Source organism: Epinephelus fuscoguttatus, linkage group LG10 (genome assembly GCF_011397635.1).
Source record: "Epinephelus fuscoguttatus linkage group LG10, E.fuscoguttatus.final_Chr_v1".
NCBI classification, from domain to species: domain Eukaryota; kingdom Metazoa; phylum Chordata; class Actinopteri; order Perciformes; family Serranidae; genus Epinephelus; species Epinephelus fuscoguttatus.
In genome coordinates, this window is record NC_064761.1 from 38,125,383 (window position 1) to 38,142,993 (window position 17,611).

At 39.6% G+C, this 17,611-nt stretch overlaps 1 protein-coding gene across 2 annotated transcripts; it reads right to left on the bottom strand.

Annotated features, from left to right (window-relative positions):
• Positions 1-2,424: 2,424 nt before the first annotated feature.
• Positions 2,425-16,086, bottom strand: ube3a (ubiquitin protein ligase E3A). 2 transcript variants are annotated; one of them, XM_049587744.1, is made up of 11 exons: positions 15,794-16,086; positions 11,009-11,055; positions 9,273-9,360; positions 7,979-9,183; positions 7,338-7,482; positions 6,492-6,697; positions 5,627-5,791; positions 5,004-5,159; positions 4,841-4,914; positions 3,732-3,875; positions 2,425-3,459 (listed from the first exon to the last, which is right to left on the bottom strand). In XM_049587744.1, the coding sequence occupies exons 3-11, from the start codon at positions 9,313-9,315 to the stop codon at positions 3,339-3,341; spliced, it is 2,259 nt and encodes a 752-aa protein (XP_049443701.1). In that variant the 5' UTR covers positions 9,316-9,360; positions 11,009-11,055; positions 15,794-16,086; the 3' UTR covers positions 2,425-3,338. The 2 variants fall into 2 exon arrangements, with proteins under 2 accessions (XP_049443701.1, XP_049443700.1); XM_049587743.1 differs by having other exon boundaries at positions 9,273-9,556; positions 15,794-16,085.
• Positions 16,087-17,611: the final 1,525 nt, after the last annotated feature.

A 17,611-nucleotide genomic window follows, 5' to 3' on the forward strand; every position in this document is an offset into this window, starting at 1 on the left:
GTTTACAGGACTCAAAATTCAGTCTGCTTGACTTAGACTTGTTGCCTGTGTTCATGAACACTTTTTGTGCTTTCTAGTGACAGTAAGGCCACAATAAACCTAGACTCACAAGTCAGTCTTTAGACGCTTTGCTTAACTAACGACTGATGACTTTCTCCCTGATTTTGTGTTTAGATGGGCGGATACAATTTCAGAGTTTAAAAAACTCCCTACGTTGCAGAACCAATAGTAAATCTGCAGGGCGGTCCTTCAGTGACTCGCTGAACTCTTGTGCTCATAAACATAGTCCCACTAGAAACACGTGTAGTGGTACAAAATGGCTCAGCCGTGCTCGCAGAAAACGCAGTCAAAGTTAGTGGATGTTTGTCGCGTTTGCGGCGACACATTCTCGCCAACTAAAAGAAACAAACATAATCTTTTACAAGGCCATGACTCATCCGTCCGGCCGGACTATAGAGGGAATCGCCTTGTTGTTTACAAATACTTCCGGGTAGAAAACCAGCAGATCTTTTAGCTATATATATATATATATATCACATTTTTCACATCACTGTATCACCGTTTGGACTAATCCGATGTTTGTAAAGTCTATAAACACAATGATTGAACAAACATTACTATTTCTGTGTGCACGTTTAGCTGGGCTAACCGTTAGCGGTGTCTGTAATGGGTAATAACTCATTAAACGGTCCGTGAAAAAAATATCTTTTCCAGCGGATATTTTAGTTACAACATGATTGAGCTAGCAAAGCAGTTTTGTGTTGCTATGTGTGGTATTTATTCAGTTTTGGGAACTCACGATGTCTAGAAAGCATCAGTGGCTGCAGCTGACAGGGACAGCTAACAGCAGCAGCAAAGCTAACATCAGGACGTCATCTGTTAAAAGCCTCCCGTTGTCGGATACGACATGAAACTACTCCAGTTAGCTCAATCATGTTGTAACTAAGACATCCGCTGGAAAAAATATTTTCTTCACGGATGAGCACACGTTTGATTAAACGGAGTTAAATCTCTCGGCATCCATTTTCAAGCTCTCTGTGTGTTTGTTTCCTTGCGGACGAGAAAAGGGGGAGCGCACATTTCCGAGTAGGCGTGTCCTTTTCAAAAATGCAAGAGGCGTTGCTTTGTTGCCGGCTGTTTTCTCCGGTGTGTTAAACACACTTTAGAAAGGAGTGTCCCCAGACTATCAGAAGGCGGAAATCTCTGATTGTCTGGTGACGAGACTATAATAAACCAATCCACGTAAATACAACATGGCAGCCATCTCGCCATCTCTGCCAAGTCAGTCTGCAGCCGACCCCGACACAAACCTGGACAAGGTACAAAACCTAATTTGACGGTTAAAACTCATTTATTTATGATTAGTGTTTGTAGTTTGACGTGGCAACAAACTGACCACTTTTAGCGACGGTAACAAGCTAAGTACTTGTTTGAGATCACTGGGACTTTATTATCGTTGACCATGACCAAGTTTTTTAATACTTATCAGATCCTACAAATCCCATATGGCTAAGAGAAGTTTAAAATGCAAACCAAACAAAAGTTTGGGACTCAGGAAGATATTTGTGGGTGGAAGGTTTTCTTAATGTAAGAGAAAGTTCAGAATGAGCCGCCATTTTGGTCAGGTTTGAAGTCCGGGAGCAAAGTACTTAGTGGCACTCTAATAACATACAAAACTCATGATTTACTCTGAGTGGTTCTGGAACATGAGAAACACTTTTCAATATACTAATGTTTACCATACAAAATGGCTCGGAGCTAACTGTAATGTTGTAGCCCCACCTAGTGGAAGAGTCACGCCATGCCACTGCTGTACAGCAGATTCTCAGAGCTTTTGCTGAAAGCGGTTGCCTGCTGCAACCAAAAACTATACAAATAGAACAGCACTAAACCAAAACTGAGAAGTTGCAGACTGTTAAAGCAAAATAATGAGCTTAAAGATGCCATAAGGCTACAGAAAGCTGAGATGATTCACTTGGGGATTGTCCCTAGCATTGACCCCTTTCACATTACACACATTCTTGTTGTCCTTTGTTGATTTGAAAAACCTGACTACAGCAGCTTTAAGTTATCTAAACCAGTGGTTCCCAACTGGTCCAGACAGGGGGTCCAAATTTCTCCTTCGTCATTAGTTCAAGGTCCACACAGTTTAATATATTTAGCATCATATTTGTGTTTGGCCATGTCGTCAAGCTAGTTTGCTCTCTGTCAAGCAGCTGTCCGTTAGTCACTCTACAGCGGGAAACAGCCTGTCATAATAAAAGCTCTGTGCTGGATATTTAAAATTTTTTACAAACTTGACACGTTTATGAGTCACTTGTGGTCCATTCTGAATGGACCCGTGACCCACCAGATGGGAACCACTGTCTTTTATCGTATGTTTTCAGTAGAAATCCCCTCAGTGCATATTAATGACAAAGCTCCTAGATTTCCTTCACTTTTATTTCCTTTGCATAATCTTTGCTTTACATAAGAGTTTCACATTATCTGCACATTCTTTCCGTACCTGAGATATTTGGCCAAATAAAACAATTCATGTGACTCTTTTCCCTACAGAGGCATTGCACATTTGGCAACTGCACTTACAAATGTGCAATCAGAAACACTTAGTAGCAAACAAACCAAAAGGAAGAGAAACACTTCTTTCAGGATGTGAAAGTCTGAACCGACCAGTCATTCTAAAACCCTGCAAGCTATGGAAACCACACGGTCTGGTCAGATTCAACACACAGTATTCATTTCATATGTAATACAAGAGGCACAACACAGAAATACTTCAAAATAACCTTCAGGTTAGTGGTGAGTTTCTCTCCCACTGACAGGAAATGAAATAAAGCTAGTCAGTGAGGCTATTTGGGTTAGCAGTAATATAAAAGGCTTCACCTCAGTATACTTTGTTACCAAGAAGCACCATTATGCTCAGCCCACTCCCAGCTGTGGGGCCTCAGGACTGAATACTGCTACACCATAAAGAACATGACAAAAAAATCACACTAAGTCAATAAATATACTGCATGTGCTGGCATTCACTAAAACCCTGTGTATAAGTGCACTTTCACAGTTTCACAAATCAAATGTTGTTCACGTCTGCCTGGAAACAAAACACAAAAGTCAAAATACATTATTCAAGTGCAGTGTTAAACTCTTTGGGAAATCTCATGTACTGTTTATGAAACTGTGTCGGAGAAAGTTAGGCCTCGGAGTGAAACGCCCACAGTGAAGTATGACTGGTAGAGGGCGGTTAGGCACGGGGTTATTGCAGCATTTTGTTTTATGTCATATCCATCTGTTTTTTGTTTTTTTTTTTTGTTAAAATACAGTTTCTGTTTGTGGACCTGTCACAGCATCCCAAATCCTTTGGCATATGTGATGGCCTTGAGGAGTCTTTCTCTCAGTTTCTCCTTGGAGGAGTATTCTGGGAGCAGCAGTGCATTGAAGCAGGTGTGAGACGTCGGTAGCCTGAAAGAGAGGATGAGAAGTAGGAGCATTAAAGAAGAGACAAATGTGAACTGAGACAAGCTTAATGTGAAGGTTTGAGCACCAACAGAATGTAACAACAAGAAGTAACTAACTGTGAGTGCTTTTTTTTCAGGTATGTCGAAGGACAAAATCCAGAAATCCAGAAATCATGCCCTGTTGGAATCTGTTCTCTCTAAAAACTGGGCCTGTTGTTCTTGATGTGATCATCTGTTGTGTCTAAAAATACCTTTAAAAAACTGACTGTTCTGTACCTGTCTGTGTCTGAGCCATTCTTGGCAATGATCATTTTTAATTTGCCGAGCCCGCCAACTGGTGCTCTGTCTGTGCCAGTGGTAAACTGAAGAAACAACCTCTTCTGCTCCTCTCCGAACGAGTGTATCGTCTCCCAGAAATCTCTGTGTAGAGGAAATATAAGACAACATTTATGGAGGATAAAAAAAAAGACATAAATAAATAAATGTACAAATAGATACAGGTATACATAAATAAATATATATAAATAAATAAATACAGGAATGAATAAATAAATAAATACAGGAATAAGTAATTATATAAATAAATAAATAAGGAAATAAATAAAGGAATAAATAAGTGTATAAATAAATACAAGAATGTATAAATAAAGACAAATAAATTGATTATAAATAAATACAGGAATAAACAATACCAAAATAAAAAATGAATACATAAATACATAAATAAAAAATAATGTATGAATAAATAAAAAAAATAAAAACAGGAATAAATAAATAAATAAATAGGGAATTAAATAAATGTATGTACAAATAATCAAATCAAGTAAAACAATAAATATGGAAATAAATAAATAAATATATTGATAAATACGTAAATAAAAAATACATAAAGAAAAAAAATTATAAAAAATAAATATGGAAATAAATGAATAAATATTAGAATAAAAAAATAAAGGCAATAAATAAAAAATAAATAAATGGATAAATGAAAAAACAAATATTGAAATATATATGGTTATAAATAGATAAATGCATGAATAAATAAAAGTTGATCATTAAACAGGAAAAAAAGATAGGAAATAAATAACATTTCTACATTTTTGTAAAAGTACAATAGTTCATTTCTGTATTTCTGTTAATGAGGTAGGAGGTCCTCTGCATTTATGTATTTTTTTATTCATTTATGTCGCATTTATTTAAAAATATATCTATTCTTTCTTTTATTTACATATTTAGTTATTTATTTGTTCCTGTATTTACTTATACATTTAAGTACGTATTATCTGATTGATACTTTTGTCCAATAATAAAATCAATGTCCACTTTTTAATACGACCTGCTTCTTAAACATGTTTTCTGGTGGACAAAACGTAAACAGGACTTACTTGATGATTTGGCTGTCTTTGCTGTAACCTCCATCATATTCCGTCGTCTTTTCAAGTGCGTCAAAGTCAAGTTTCTGTGAAATCCCAACAGATTCATCTGTAAGTCATAAAATACTGGCTACAATGAAGCAACAAAAATCGTAACAAGGCTTTGTTTCCTCACCCTGCTGCCACAGATAAGCAGCTCTACTTCCTCGGGTCTGAACAAATATTTCAGCGGGGACTCATTTGTGACCATTTGGAAACCTTTCTTAAAGGCTTTGAATTGTCTCTCCACGCTCTTGTTGAGTATGTAGTCAGCATACATGTCCACAAACTCCTGTGAATTATAGGTGTAAAGAGCAAAGTATCTGTTAAATGTAGGGCAGTCAAAGGAATATAAGTCCTGTGTTGTGTGCATTTTAAGTGACTCTTCTTTTTACAAACCATCTCAACAGAGGAAAGACGACCTATGGAAAACACTGTCATAGGAAACGGCAGCTGCACTGTATCATTTTCAGCTCTTTCATATTCAACAAGTTCCTGTTTCTGCACTTGTGAAATTCACAAATAAAATCAAAAGAGGAACAAGAAATATGTGAACTGATTCTAGGAATAATGCAGCTGGACATTAAGACACGTCAGAAACAGCCATGGTGTGAAAAACTTTTCATGAAATTTGGTGACGAAAAGTAGAAATATATTAAAAATAAATTCATTTCACCCTCCTTCCACGACCATAATATAAATGAACATAAACTTCCTTCAACAGAGCTCTGCTGTGGTTTAAACATTTGGACATTTCACCTGTCTATTTTCTTTAGTGATGGGGATCTGGTCTCCCTGCTCCTTTAGGTCGTATAAGATCGGGTTTCCAAAAAGGTCTGTGTGTGATATCTGGTAGGTGAGCGTCATGTCTTCCTCTACGTTGCCGGTGTATGCGAGCAGCTCCTTCAGACTCTGGTAGAGAACCTGCGAGAGGAGAAGAAGAAATGTCTGCTGTTAAAGAAATTGTTTGAGACTTTATTAGATATGCTTTCCTGTCAGGAGTTGAGGCCTTTATTTGAGGCGATACACTCCACTCTCATGTGTGTCAGGTAAATATGAAGCTCCAGCCACATTAGTTATCTTAACTGAGCATACAGAGTGGAAACACTTTGCCTGGCTCTTTCTGATAGTAATAAAATCCACCTACCAGCACTTCCAAAGCTCACTAACATGTTATATTTCATTTGTTTAAGCAGCTTCAAGAAGTTTTTAACTGCTTATGAAGCAATCTCAGTTTAATACTGATGCCTCCATATGATATGACTTACATATGCAAATGAGAACATCAGCAAGAAAAACGCTCTATTTCTTCAAAGAACAGCAATGACAAAAGATCCAGCAACCAACAATCATGTCACAAGTGTACTTACAGAAATATTGAACTTTTCTTTTAAGTGCTTATGTGCATTTATTATATGCAACAAAATTTAATCCTATAGCAAATAAATACTGAGCTTTATACTTGTGCTTTGTCTCCCCCAACTCTGAAAACCACAGCGTCATTTTCTTGAGTCTACCATACACATCTTCCTCAATAGAAGCTGTCTCCAAAACATATTTGGAAATACAGAAGTGATGGATTGTCTTTCACTGTGTATATTAACTTTGGAGAAAGTTACTGTACTGGATGTGAGTCTGACAGGTCCAAGAAGGTCCCCTTCTTGCCCATGAGTTTCCTGTAGACAACCATTGGGAAATGTACGTCCAGGATGCAGTTGTTGTAGATGGCGAGCCCCAGGACGAGTCCAACGAGAGTGTACTGCGCTTCGTTCTCAAGGGAGGATGAGTTAAACCAGAAAAGCTTAGTGTCGTCGTCGTAGCTGAACATTCCTTCAGAGAGCCAAACAAAGAGAGAGGAACATTTTATACACTAAAAAACAGACATTTTGTGAAGTATTTGCTTTCTTGATGAGAGTTAGATGAAAAAAATCAACGTGACTCTCATGTCTGTACAATAAATATGAAGCTACAGTCATTAGCTTAGTACAGAGGCCGGAAACAGGAGGAAACAGCGAGATCAGTACCTCTAAAGTTCACTAGTGTCTTGTTCTATAGTTGCCTTTACCATGGGGTTGCCTAGCAACAAGCTGAGACCAGGAAGCTGATGCACCTGGCCAAAAACAGACTTGCACATAACCCACCGTAAAACCACAACTTGACATTTTTATACTTTGGTGTACAAATTAAACCAGATATAACATGTTAATTATTGAGCTTTAGAGGTGCTGGTAGCCAGGTTTTTTTTTACCTTGTGACAGAGCTGGCTAGCTGTTTCCTTGTTTCCAGTCTCCATGTCGGCTGTAGCGTCATATTTACTGTACAGACATGAGAGTGGTATTGATCCTTTCTTTCTCTTGGCAAGAAAATAAGTGCATTTCCCAAATGTCGAGCTACTCTGTTGAGATGATATAAAACAGGAATAAATGGGAAGCAGATGAAATAACTGTAAAACTGTGATTTTATGTCTCACCTATGTCGGGATTGAAAATTTCCTCCAAGACCAACTGAAAGAACTCCTTTGAGACCCCTCCCTCGTCCACACCTTGCTCCCCCTCGAACTCAACGAACAGCTGCTTCTTCAGGTCGGACGGGTTCTCCATGGAGATCATCTCCAACTGTAACTCAGAAATAATTTCTGTTCACACTAACGAGCCTGAAAACACATATTGCATTAAAAACCTATATGACTGGACCATGTTGGAATTTAATTTGAAAGGACAGACACAGGAAGTGTCCATGCTCAGCAGTCAGACAGGAGTCAGGTTCATTTCCAGGGCTGGTACCTGCGGTTATTCCACAGGCTAGTTAATAACATGTCGGGCAGGAAATCCAAAGTGTGGGATCATTTTGAGAAGGTGAAGGACGAACCCAAGGTGATATGTAAACTCATCTTCATTGGTCGACTACAAACATGACGTATCATCTGAAACATGGAAGTAGCTACATGCCCATTAGCCCACAGCGTCATTAACAGGCGGCTCGCTCAGTGTGTGACGTGCACTTGGAGATAAAATATAGGCCTATATTAATGAAGGTTCATTAATACATGTAAGTGTGGCTGTAGCCTCAATTTAACATCATACAATAGTAGCAGATCATGCTGTGACTCACTCTGACAAGGGCGTCGTCGATGATGTGATCTCTCCGTACTTTGAGCTTGAGGTATGGGTTGGGCTGCTGGCCCTGGACCATGCTGTAGAGGGCCGTGAGACGTCTCTCGCTGTACATCCTGATCCTGTTGTCGTAGTACAGTCCCTGGTTCTTGGTGATGACACTGAGGATAAAGGGGCAGGTCTGGAAAGAAAACTTGGTTTCGGCGTTGACCTTGAAGAAGGTAAAATCCTTGTCCATCTCCACCACCTCGTTCAGTGACTCGTTAATAAAATCCTCAAATGGGATGAGGGGTTTAATGCTGTCCACAGGCCTGACGCCCAGTTCTTTCTCCAGAGGATCGACCCGAGGACCCTTTTTATACAGCCGCTCCTCACCTAGCAGCTCATGCAGGGTGGGCTCATCAGAATCTGAGTCTTCGTCATCCTCCTCATTGTGATCCACATTCACATCCCCACCCAGGATACTTGCGTAGAAGGCAACTTTTAAACACTGCGTTGCAGCCACCACAGTCTCGTCATCATTTACCAGGTTGTCGCTGTCGTATTCATTGCTGACAACTGTGAAAGTGATGAGCTGTTGGAAGGTCTCCATCATGCGGCGGATGTGTTGGAGACCGTACATGGACCAGAGCTTCACCAGCCTGGCGAGCGCCGTCACAGGCAGTTTACTCATCGCTTTGCAGAACTGTGGCAAAGCCACTTCCAGGTACTCTGGGCTGTGAAGGTTACTGTTCTCCAGCACGATGAGGAAGATGTTCAGGTAATCTGGATTTGTTTCGTACACGTCAAGGTATTCCAGGTCAAGTTCCATGTTTGGAGTGAGGTAAACCAGTGCGTTTACAAGAGCTGCCTCTACCTGGTTGAGTCCTAGAAGTTTGTCGTAGACTCTGCGCACTGCCTCCATGTCCACTGAGACCTCACAAGGGTCAAAGCTTTCATTAACACCCTCGTCTGGTAAAGCAGCTGCAGCACCCATTTCTTCTGAGGGTTTATCACTTGACTTCTCACTCTTGTCTGCACCTCTTGCTTCTAAAGAGTCAAGGTTTTCAGCAGCTTTGGGTTCATCCTTCCTGAAACTCTTAATCAAGGCATCTGCATTGGAGAAAATCCTGCCAATGATGCGGATGAGAGCAGAGTAGTCCCCTTTCTCCTCGCAGAAACTCAGGATCATACATACTGTGTTCTCTGTGAGGTAATTAACATCTGGACCAAAACAGTAAAAGGAAAATTGAATTGACACAGTGAACTGATTCAAAGCCAGTGTCCATAAGAATGAGTCAGTTTTACAGTACCTGAGAAGTCCTCCTTGGCAGGACAGAGGTCCATATCGCTCATCCTACTGTCCAGATGAGTGTCTTTGTGTTGGGAGTCAGAGTCTCTCTTGGAGGGGTGAGGATTACAGAGTTTGGCATTAATCTTAAACAGCTCAAGTGCTTTGGCAGCTGCTGTATTGTTATCCAAAGGTTGAAAATCACTACATGATGCGCAAAACTCATTCGTGCAGTCGCCATTTCCACAGCCGTCAGTTAACTGCCGAAAGTAGCGCTCAATTAGATGCTTTGCAGTCGCTCTGTTCCTGCGTAAGATATTTAAACAGGAAGTCAGACTGATGATTCAAAGTCATCTATGGTTAGAAGAAAAGCATGAACATATTCTTGCAATGCAAATAATACAACACATTGAATGGATTGCATTCAGTGAAATCCAAGAAGAACATGTTCTTGTTAGGGATGCCAAGATCGACCGTCTAATCTTTATCAGTTAATATTCAGTAAATAAATGCGATGACCAAATCAGCTACTATGACTCAGATTTCACACGTGTGTTTTATTGAAGGAAAAATGTGAAAAATTTAGTGTGATATAGCGGCATCTAGTGGTGACGTTTGCAGATTGCACCAACTGAAACTTCTCCCGGTTAGAATTCCTTCAGTGTTCATTGATCAGGTTTTTACAGGGAGCTGAATTATCAGAAGTCTCTTCTTCCCAAAACAAACGGACCAGGTGATTAAAACTGATCAACCAACTGAATAAAGCAGTTTCACATAAAAAAATCGTATTTCAAAAGGGCTTCTAAATATAGGGGCCAACGCGAAAACGTGCATGGCCCTATCTACGGAGCCAGTGTTTGGCTTTACAATCTTACGGTAAGCGAACACTGATATCCCAAGTAAAGTCGGTGGTTGTTGGACCCATCCACCACCACTCCCAACCGCCCAACTCAGACTTCTGCTGCCTTAAATTTCATTTGTGTCCCGCCTTGTTTCCCCATGATACTGCTGGGTGCCATCAAACAATAATGGCAACTAGCTGCATATCATGCCGACGTGAAAGGACAGCTTTTTTCGTAGGTGTCTGCAGCTGGAAGTCAATGACCAAGCGCCAGTTTTCAACGATTTCAAAGTGAGATCGTGTTGTAAAAAATCAGTCCAGCAGGACACACCCACACACTGACTGCGTGTGCATGGCGCAACAAGAGAGGGAAAGAGATCACATTACATATTTCAGATCGTCTTTTAAATGTACTGTAGGCTACTTGTTGCATTGCTCCTTGTGAGTTCTTTGCACTGCTCATTTGATTGAACAGACTAGTAGAAGCAGGTTGTTGACAGAATAAGAAACCAATAAGACTGAATTCATTCTGCAGAGTTTAGTCAGTTTCGCTGCCACCTGGTGGACATCCCAATACACTACAAAGCAATCAAACTGACCTATGATACTATTACACCTGCTGCTATAACAAAACAAAATCACGATTGGTAGCGGCTGTGTATCGGTCGGTAGGACTCATAGATGATGGGAAATTATCGGTATTATCCGAAAATATCGGTGGCAAAAAAACATGATCGGGGCATCCCTATTTGACAGACTACGACATAATTACACAAAGACTTGATCACAGGTATAAAAAAATCAAAAGGTGCAACTCTTCAGATATTTATATTAGTTAAACTAGCTTTAACCTGCACGTATATTAGTTTAGCTACTAGTTTAACTAGTTGAGTGCAAGTCCAAAACAAGTGACTTACATTCGGCTGGATTCAGGTGCACTCCTGCAGACCTGATGGACAGTCCTCTGAAAGACAAGTTGAGCAATAATGTCAAATTTGAACGCACTGTGAATGAACAGAGTATAACAACAGAAGGCTGCCACATTTAAGTCAGCATAGGAAACTTTTAGACCAATTTATGGCCCTAACATCAGAACTGGAAAACAGGCATGTATCTGGTATACCCTGACAAACAGCTGATTTTCGGGGGAAGATACTGAGATCACAATTTGGGAATTTTAACCTTAACAGTGCTCTATGATTTCAAAGTCTGTAATATGTTAGATTATTGGATTTCACAGACTTCACATGTTCCACCACACAGGAACAGGATGATAATGTCTCCAAATCAAGAATGGGCATTTTTGGGTGCCCCTATGGGAGATAAAACATGGTGGAATACATTATAAAGTTTTCCTTTAAATCAAGTACACCATAATGCAGTGCCATATAAGCTGCCCAACATGCTGGGACCCTTTTTTTCCCTGGCCCCTGCCCCTCGGACAGCCTGAGTCCGCCACTGGTTCCTGATATGAACAACATGTGCTTTTTCTTCAGACACACTAACACTGTGTGTGTGTGTGTGTGTGTGTGTGTGTGTGTGTGTGTGTGTGTGTGTCTGCACAACTACACTGAGAGCTCCATTTACATGTATCAGTTTACGCATAAAGCCAGCGTGTATAATAAACGAGAGCTTACAGGTCAAAAGAGTGAGAGTGCAGGCTGGACACAGCTTTCTCTCTCGTTCTCTTCAGTACGTCAGCGAGCACTGAACATGTGCGTTTTGATATTTACACTCTTTTGGAACAGCTGTCTGGATGAAATGTCTCCAAAAGCTCTGGACATGCGACTCTGTGTCCTTTTGATTTATGACGAACGGTCAGATATTTGATGACGGCTACATGATCTAATTTATAGTTATTTTGGGCTATTATTTGTAATTCGGGGAGCTGGAGCCGTTCAGCCTGTGCCAGGTTCTTCCAAAAGCTTAAATAACTGTTTAAATGGTCTTCATTACATTAATATTATTATTGAGAGCGTGGCTGTGTTTTCACAATTTTTTAACATTTGCCACACTGGTAATATATTACGTAACCTATGGCTATTTTTCTCAGTCCAGACGTACAGTGACATTTTGCAGAAAAGCAGCATTTTAGTGCAGAAAATGTACTAAAATCCTACTACAATAGTCCAATCCTAGAAACGCTCCTGTGTACACCCGACCTGTTGACCTGCTGCGACTGGATTTGCTTCTTGGCAAAGATGTGTGAGGACATCAAACCTCGAAAGGCTGAAAACAGGCAATAAATATTAATCATATTTGTTCATTATCTGGCCCTTGGCCATCAGTCCTTTGGAAAAGCGTCCCCTGGCAAACTGAATGTTCCTGGGCTAAACGTAACATTCAGGTTGGTGCTTTGTACTTGTAACTGACGGATTATTAAATCAACAGCACTATGGGACTGTTCTTTATTTATCAGAGGACTGGGGCGGCTGGCATGTGACTTCATTTTTTTTTTTTTTTAACTTATAGAACAAATATTTTTTCTTGAGCCTCCTGAGTGACTGGCAGAAAATGTCTGACCCTCCTTTCACTATGAATTAGTTGTTAGATTTTTAAAACTTACCCTTTGATGTTTGAAAGTTTAAAGTCAAAACTTAAAAACTCTGGAGTTGAAAAAGGCTCTGCTGGTTAGTTAGTGCTGATGATTGCCTCCCATGTATTTATCGTATTTATCATACTGATTTTATCTCACACTGATGGATTTTTATGTATTGTTTTGTTATTGTATTTATGTATTTGTTGTTTGAGGTTGTTGTTTTTGGTCTACCTGCCCAGGGACAACAGATGTAAATTAGCTGTTAGCTAACTCTGGTGCAATTACTTTTAATTGTGCGCTGTCCCCGTTAAAAATAAACAATAAATAAAACAAATGAAATAAAATATTTATTTTTTGGCTAAATTTGAAATGAGATGTGGAATGAAGCTATTTTGATGAAATATAAGTAGCTCAGATTTGGTTGTGTTGGGTTTTTTTTTTCTGATGAAAGTATTTGTTACGCAGTGTGTCCAGGGACAATCAGAAAGTTGAAAATCCAACGATATTTTCTGTTTTTACAGTTTCTGGCTGTGATAAATGATGTAATTTTGATGATTTTTTTTTTTTTTTTTTTAAAGGTGGGTTTGGAAAGCATGTTTTCTTTAAAAATCTGCAGTAAAATAATTACAAAACACAACCATTTAAATTCATATGCCCCTTAGGGGTGAACCATATCATCTTGTTCACGATAATACGGTATAACTTTTAATACAATATGAAAAGTTCACATCGTGTTACTCGCGACATTTTGGCTTGTTGACATATTGACGTTATACTGTTACCCACGGCAACAACAAGCATGGCTGAAAGCGCTATTATTACCGACTCTGTGCTGGTTCCAAAAAGAGGAGCAGCTTCAGTAGTGTGGAATAAACTGTGGCGTCCTGAATGTTTTATGAACAGCCCCGGACTTCTCAGACTCTTTTAGTGACTTACCGCTCAGAGGGAACTCATTCAGCGGCTCCTCTGGCAGCAGCACAGCGTCTCTCCCTCTCCTCTTAAGCAATGTGTTGTCAAGTGATTTGTCATTAGTCTTTGGTAATGTAAACCTACATGACGCTCGCAGCTCGACAAAAAACTCCATATATGTGAATGTGTGATAGTTGTGGTATCATAACAGCCTGTCACAGGTTACAGCGTGATGATTAGAGGAGAAATGGCAGAGCATAAAGGTCCAGGTGGAAAAAAAACATCATTTAGGATTTTACTAAAGATATATATAAGATATATAGACCAGGGGACATTTTTTTGTATTTGGGAGCTGTTTAAATCTGTAATTTGTGGTAGATTTTATTTTGTTGAACTATTAATATTGTAACAGAATCTCAATCTCACTGAATTACTGTTGTAGTTCACAAAGTTTTCATCGAATATTTGAAGGCAAACTGTAAAACGTTATCACTTATTTTGTTGCAATTGTATGTTCTTAAATTAAAGTGTGTCGTCAAGAATATCATTATCGCAGAAAGACCCTAAAATATAACAATATTATTTTAGGGTCATATCGCCCATCCTGCCCCTCCACTAAGCCAAAATAAAAAAAAAAACACCTCAGTGCTTTAAAGGGCCAGTGTGTAAAATGGGTTGAAAACCGTTGAAAACAGTGACATCAGTGGTCAAATTCTAGATTGCAGGGCTCACTCGCTCACCCCTCCCGTCGGGTAAATGACGGTGGCCTCGTAAGGACAAAAAGCTTTGCGCAGACATGAGTTTTTCAGGAGTAGGTCTATCTAGCAACGAGGTGAATGTTTATTTAGAAATCTAAACCATGTTACGATATTGTAATGAATCCATCACGAGCAGGAGACCAGAGGAGAGTTCGGGAAAAAGGCCCGTTTATTTGAGCACTCCAAAAACTCCGGTAACACTCCAGGCGGTAAAAGACTCCGTCCCAAACTCTGACTCTTCTAGCGTAACAGACACACTCCATACACACATACTCGTTTACAATACCAAGCAGGGACCCCCCGCCCCTTTCTGCTCCGCTAACCTCCAGCCCGCACACTGACTGACAGCGTAGCCTGTAAACAGAGCTCAGCTGTTTATTTAGCCTAGTAATATTTCCGGACTATAGTAGCTGCAATGGACGACTTTGAACGTGATTTTGAAGAGTTTCTTGTAGCGGACACAGACCCAGAGCCATACTTGTTTGAGCCGGAGCATACAGATGAGGAACTTAGATGCTGAGCGGGCGAGACGAGAGGCTGAATCCGCCGCTCACATTTTGCTGCACAGAATGGGATTCGGTGCTACTGCTACCATCGTTGGGGAGATATATCATCAGGAGGAAAAGCGCCGCAGAGAGTGCATCACAAGGAGTGAAGGTGCGTCTTCTTTTCCTTGCAGATGACGGTTCGGGTTCATTCTCTCCTGTTGCGTGGTAAGTGTGGTCCATTCGCAAACTTTATAACTAAAAAAAAAATTTCACTACTCTCTATCGACGAACTACTAACACTCTGCTGTTTCCTCCTCCTCCTTCTTCCTTCCGCTGTCTTCGTTGGTTCATTTCCACGCAAAACGCGTTCTCTGGCTGGCTGGATTGTCCGCTCGGTCTGCCGTACATACACGGCGGCGCAAGATGGCGACCTCTCTAAAGCAAGGCCCTTGCTATATATATATATATATATATATATATATAAGCATAATTATAAGGTTACAAAAAACAAACTAATTTTATTTTATAGCAATTGTACACTTATATATACATATTAATGGGTAGAATATTCAGATTCAGATTCAGATTTGATAATAAACCAGGCCAAATATTACACACTGGCCCTTTAAAATGATCTGACACCCCTCCCCCTCACAAGTAACGGTCATTCCCTAAATAGTTCCGTCATTCTTCATGACACCTCCCGGACACCGTAGCTACCATTCGAAACACTGATATGCTAATAAATAACGGTAAATAACGGTGTTATTTATATTTCGCTTGGTTAAATAACATGTAACGTTAGTCCACATTTCACCAACAACGTGATATGACACAAACCTGACAGCTGACCCTCGCTAACTGTCACACAGCTCTGTTTTTACAGGTTACAGTAATTTCTGCGGCTAACTGCTTTAAGCTAGCTAATTAAACAAAGCTACGGAAGTGAACACAGCATAAATCAACGTTAGCTTCAGTGTCATTTGACGGCCAGCTTCATGTACTCACCTGTGATATGAACAGGAGTAAAGTTCCTGTGTGTGCCTCTGTCAGTGACAGTGCAAAAAAACCCGTGCTGTCAGTGTGAGAGCTGCAGTTTGAGCCACATTCAGTCCGCTGCTGTCTGCGCCGCTGCGAGTCAACCTGCTGAGATTTAACCGCACGGAGCCTGAAGAAGACTCACTGTGACAGCGTGAGGAAGAGTTAGCTTGGTACTTTAGTTAATAAATCAGAGCAGAATAGCCTTCTCTACCATCTTGTAAACAACAGCGTGACGTATCCCGGCATGCAGCGCGGGGCTGTCAGACATCACGCCCCCCTCCCTCCTCTACCGACACCCGCAGAAATACACTCTGAATAAACAATGCGGAAATACACCCTAAATAAACAATATCACCCTAAAATATAATACAACCTAATATACTAAACTGAATATTTCACTACTTACTGTTAAAACTGGACGGTATGTCAGTGTAGAAAAAGTTTTGTTGAATGTGCTAACCCAGAAAACTTTGTTTCAGTTTGTCCTTTTTACTTGGAACTGCTCAGTCTACTTTTATTTAGTAAAATAAAAACAGACATTAATTTATAAATCTGGATTATGACCGTCTGTATCAGGATAAACTGTGGGTTTGTAGCAGCTCTTTTTCACTGTTCAGTTCATCTGAAACTCAATATTTCAAATATATTATCAGTAGTCTACTTTAAAATATGATTTATTTTATTTTTAAAAATATTTTTGCCCTTTGTTTTTTTTTCTTTCTTGTATGCACAAGATGTAGGGTAAATTCAGGTCATATACTTTTTAGTCGATCACAAAAAACAAACAAATGTTGCCTAACTATTCATTAAAACCCCTTTCCAAAATAAATAAATAAATTGGATTGAATAAATCTTTTTATGATAAGTCAAATATTAATAAAATGTAACATCTTACATCTATTTTTGTTGTCACCCTTATTGTTTCTTGTAGCTGCAGCACTCTTTGTAACATGCCACATGGCTAACCTTGCAAGTTCTGGGACCAGAATCTTTGCACTGCCCATCCAGACCAGTCAAAATGACTGCTTCATGTCCAGCACATTTGCAGTAAAAATACAATAATATGTTTGGGGTTATATTTTAAGAGCCCAAGATGTACAACCTAATTTGTCCCATGATTTTACCTGACGTCTCACATTATCTGACTTGTAATCCCATGTGGGACGGGGCAGATGTTTTGCACACTGATTTAACTAGGCAGAACGTTTAAGGTTCTTTGCTGTTATATCGCAGCATTTCAGTCTGTTCGAGCTGCTCCTACAGTCATCATTCAAATAACTTTGAACCTTAAGTTATTAAGCAAAAATGATACACAAAGGCAATTCTAAACTGAAAAAAATCACATAAAGTGATAAATACTCTTTGACCCTAAAAGAATTCATGATTTATGACTATAAACATAAAAACAAAGGTCATCACATGTATGTTTTTTTCTGTGAGCATCATTTAAACACTTAATGAATTTATTCACTATGTGTATTAGTGCGACTATATCCATGTCTTGGCTTACAATACAACAATGTAAAATACTCTGTTACAGTTACACATAAGGTCCATTTTAGGTAAAAGTACAAAAGTATTATCAACAAAATGTCAATAAAAGTACTCACTATGAGGAAATATGTGCCCTGTGAGTTTTATTATGATACACCGATCAGCCAGAACATTCAAACCACTGACAGGTGAAGTGAATAACTGAGATTATTTTGTTCCAATGCATTGTTCTGCTGGGAAACCTTTGCTTCTGGCATTCATGTGGATACCACCTGACATGTTCCACCCACT

What these genes read in the sequence shown, in the direction of transcription:
- ube3a (XM_049587743.1), bottom strand. An exon ending in TCGACGACGCCCTTGTCAGA is followed by an intron (nt 7,483 to 7,978) that starts GTGAGTCACAGC and finishes TCTGAGTTACAG; the next exon opens with TTGGAGATGATCTCCATGGA. An exon ending in TCACTAAAGAAAATAGACAG is followed by an intron (nt 5,160 to 5,626) that starts GTGAAATGTCCA and finishes TATAATTCACAG; the next exon opens with GAGTTTGTGGACATGTATGC.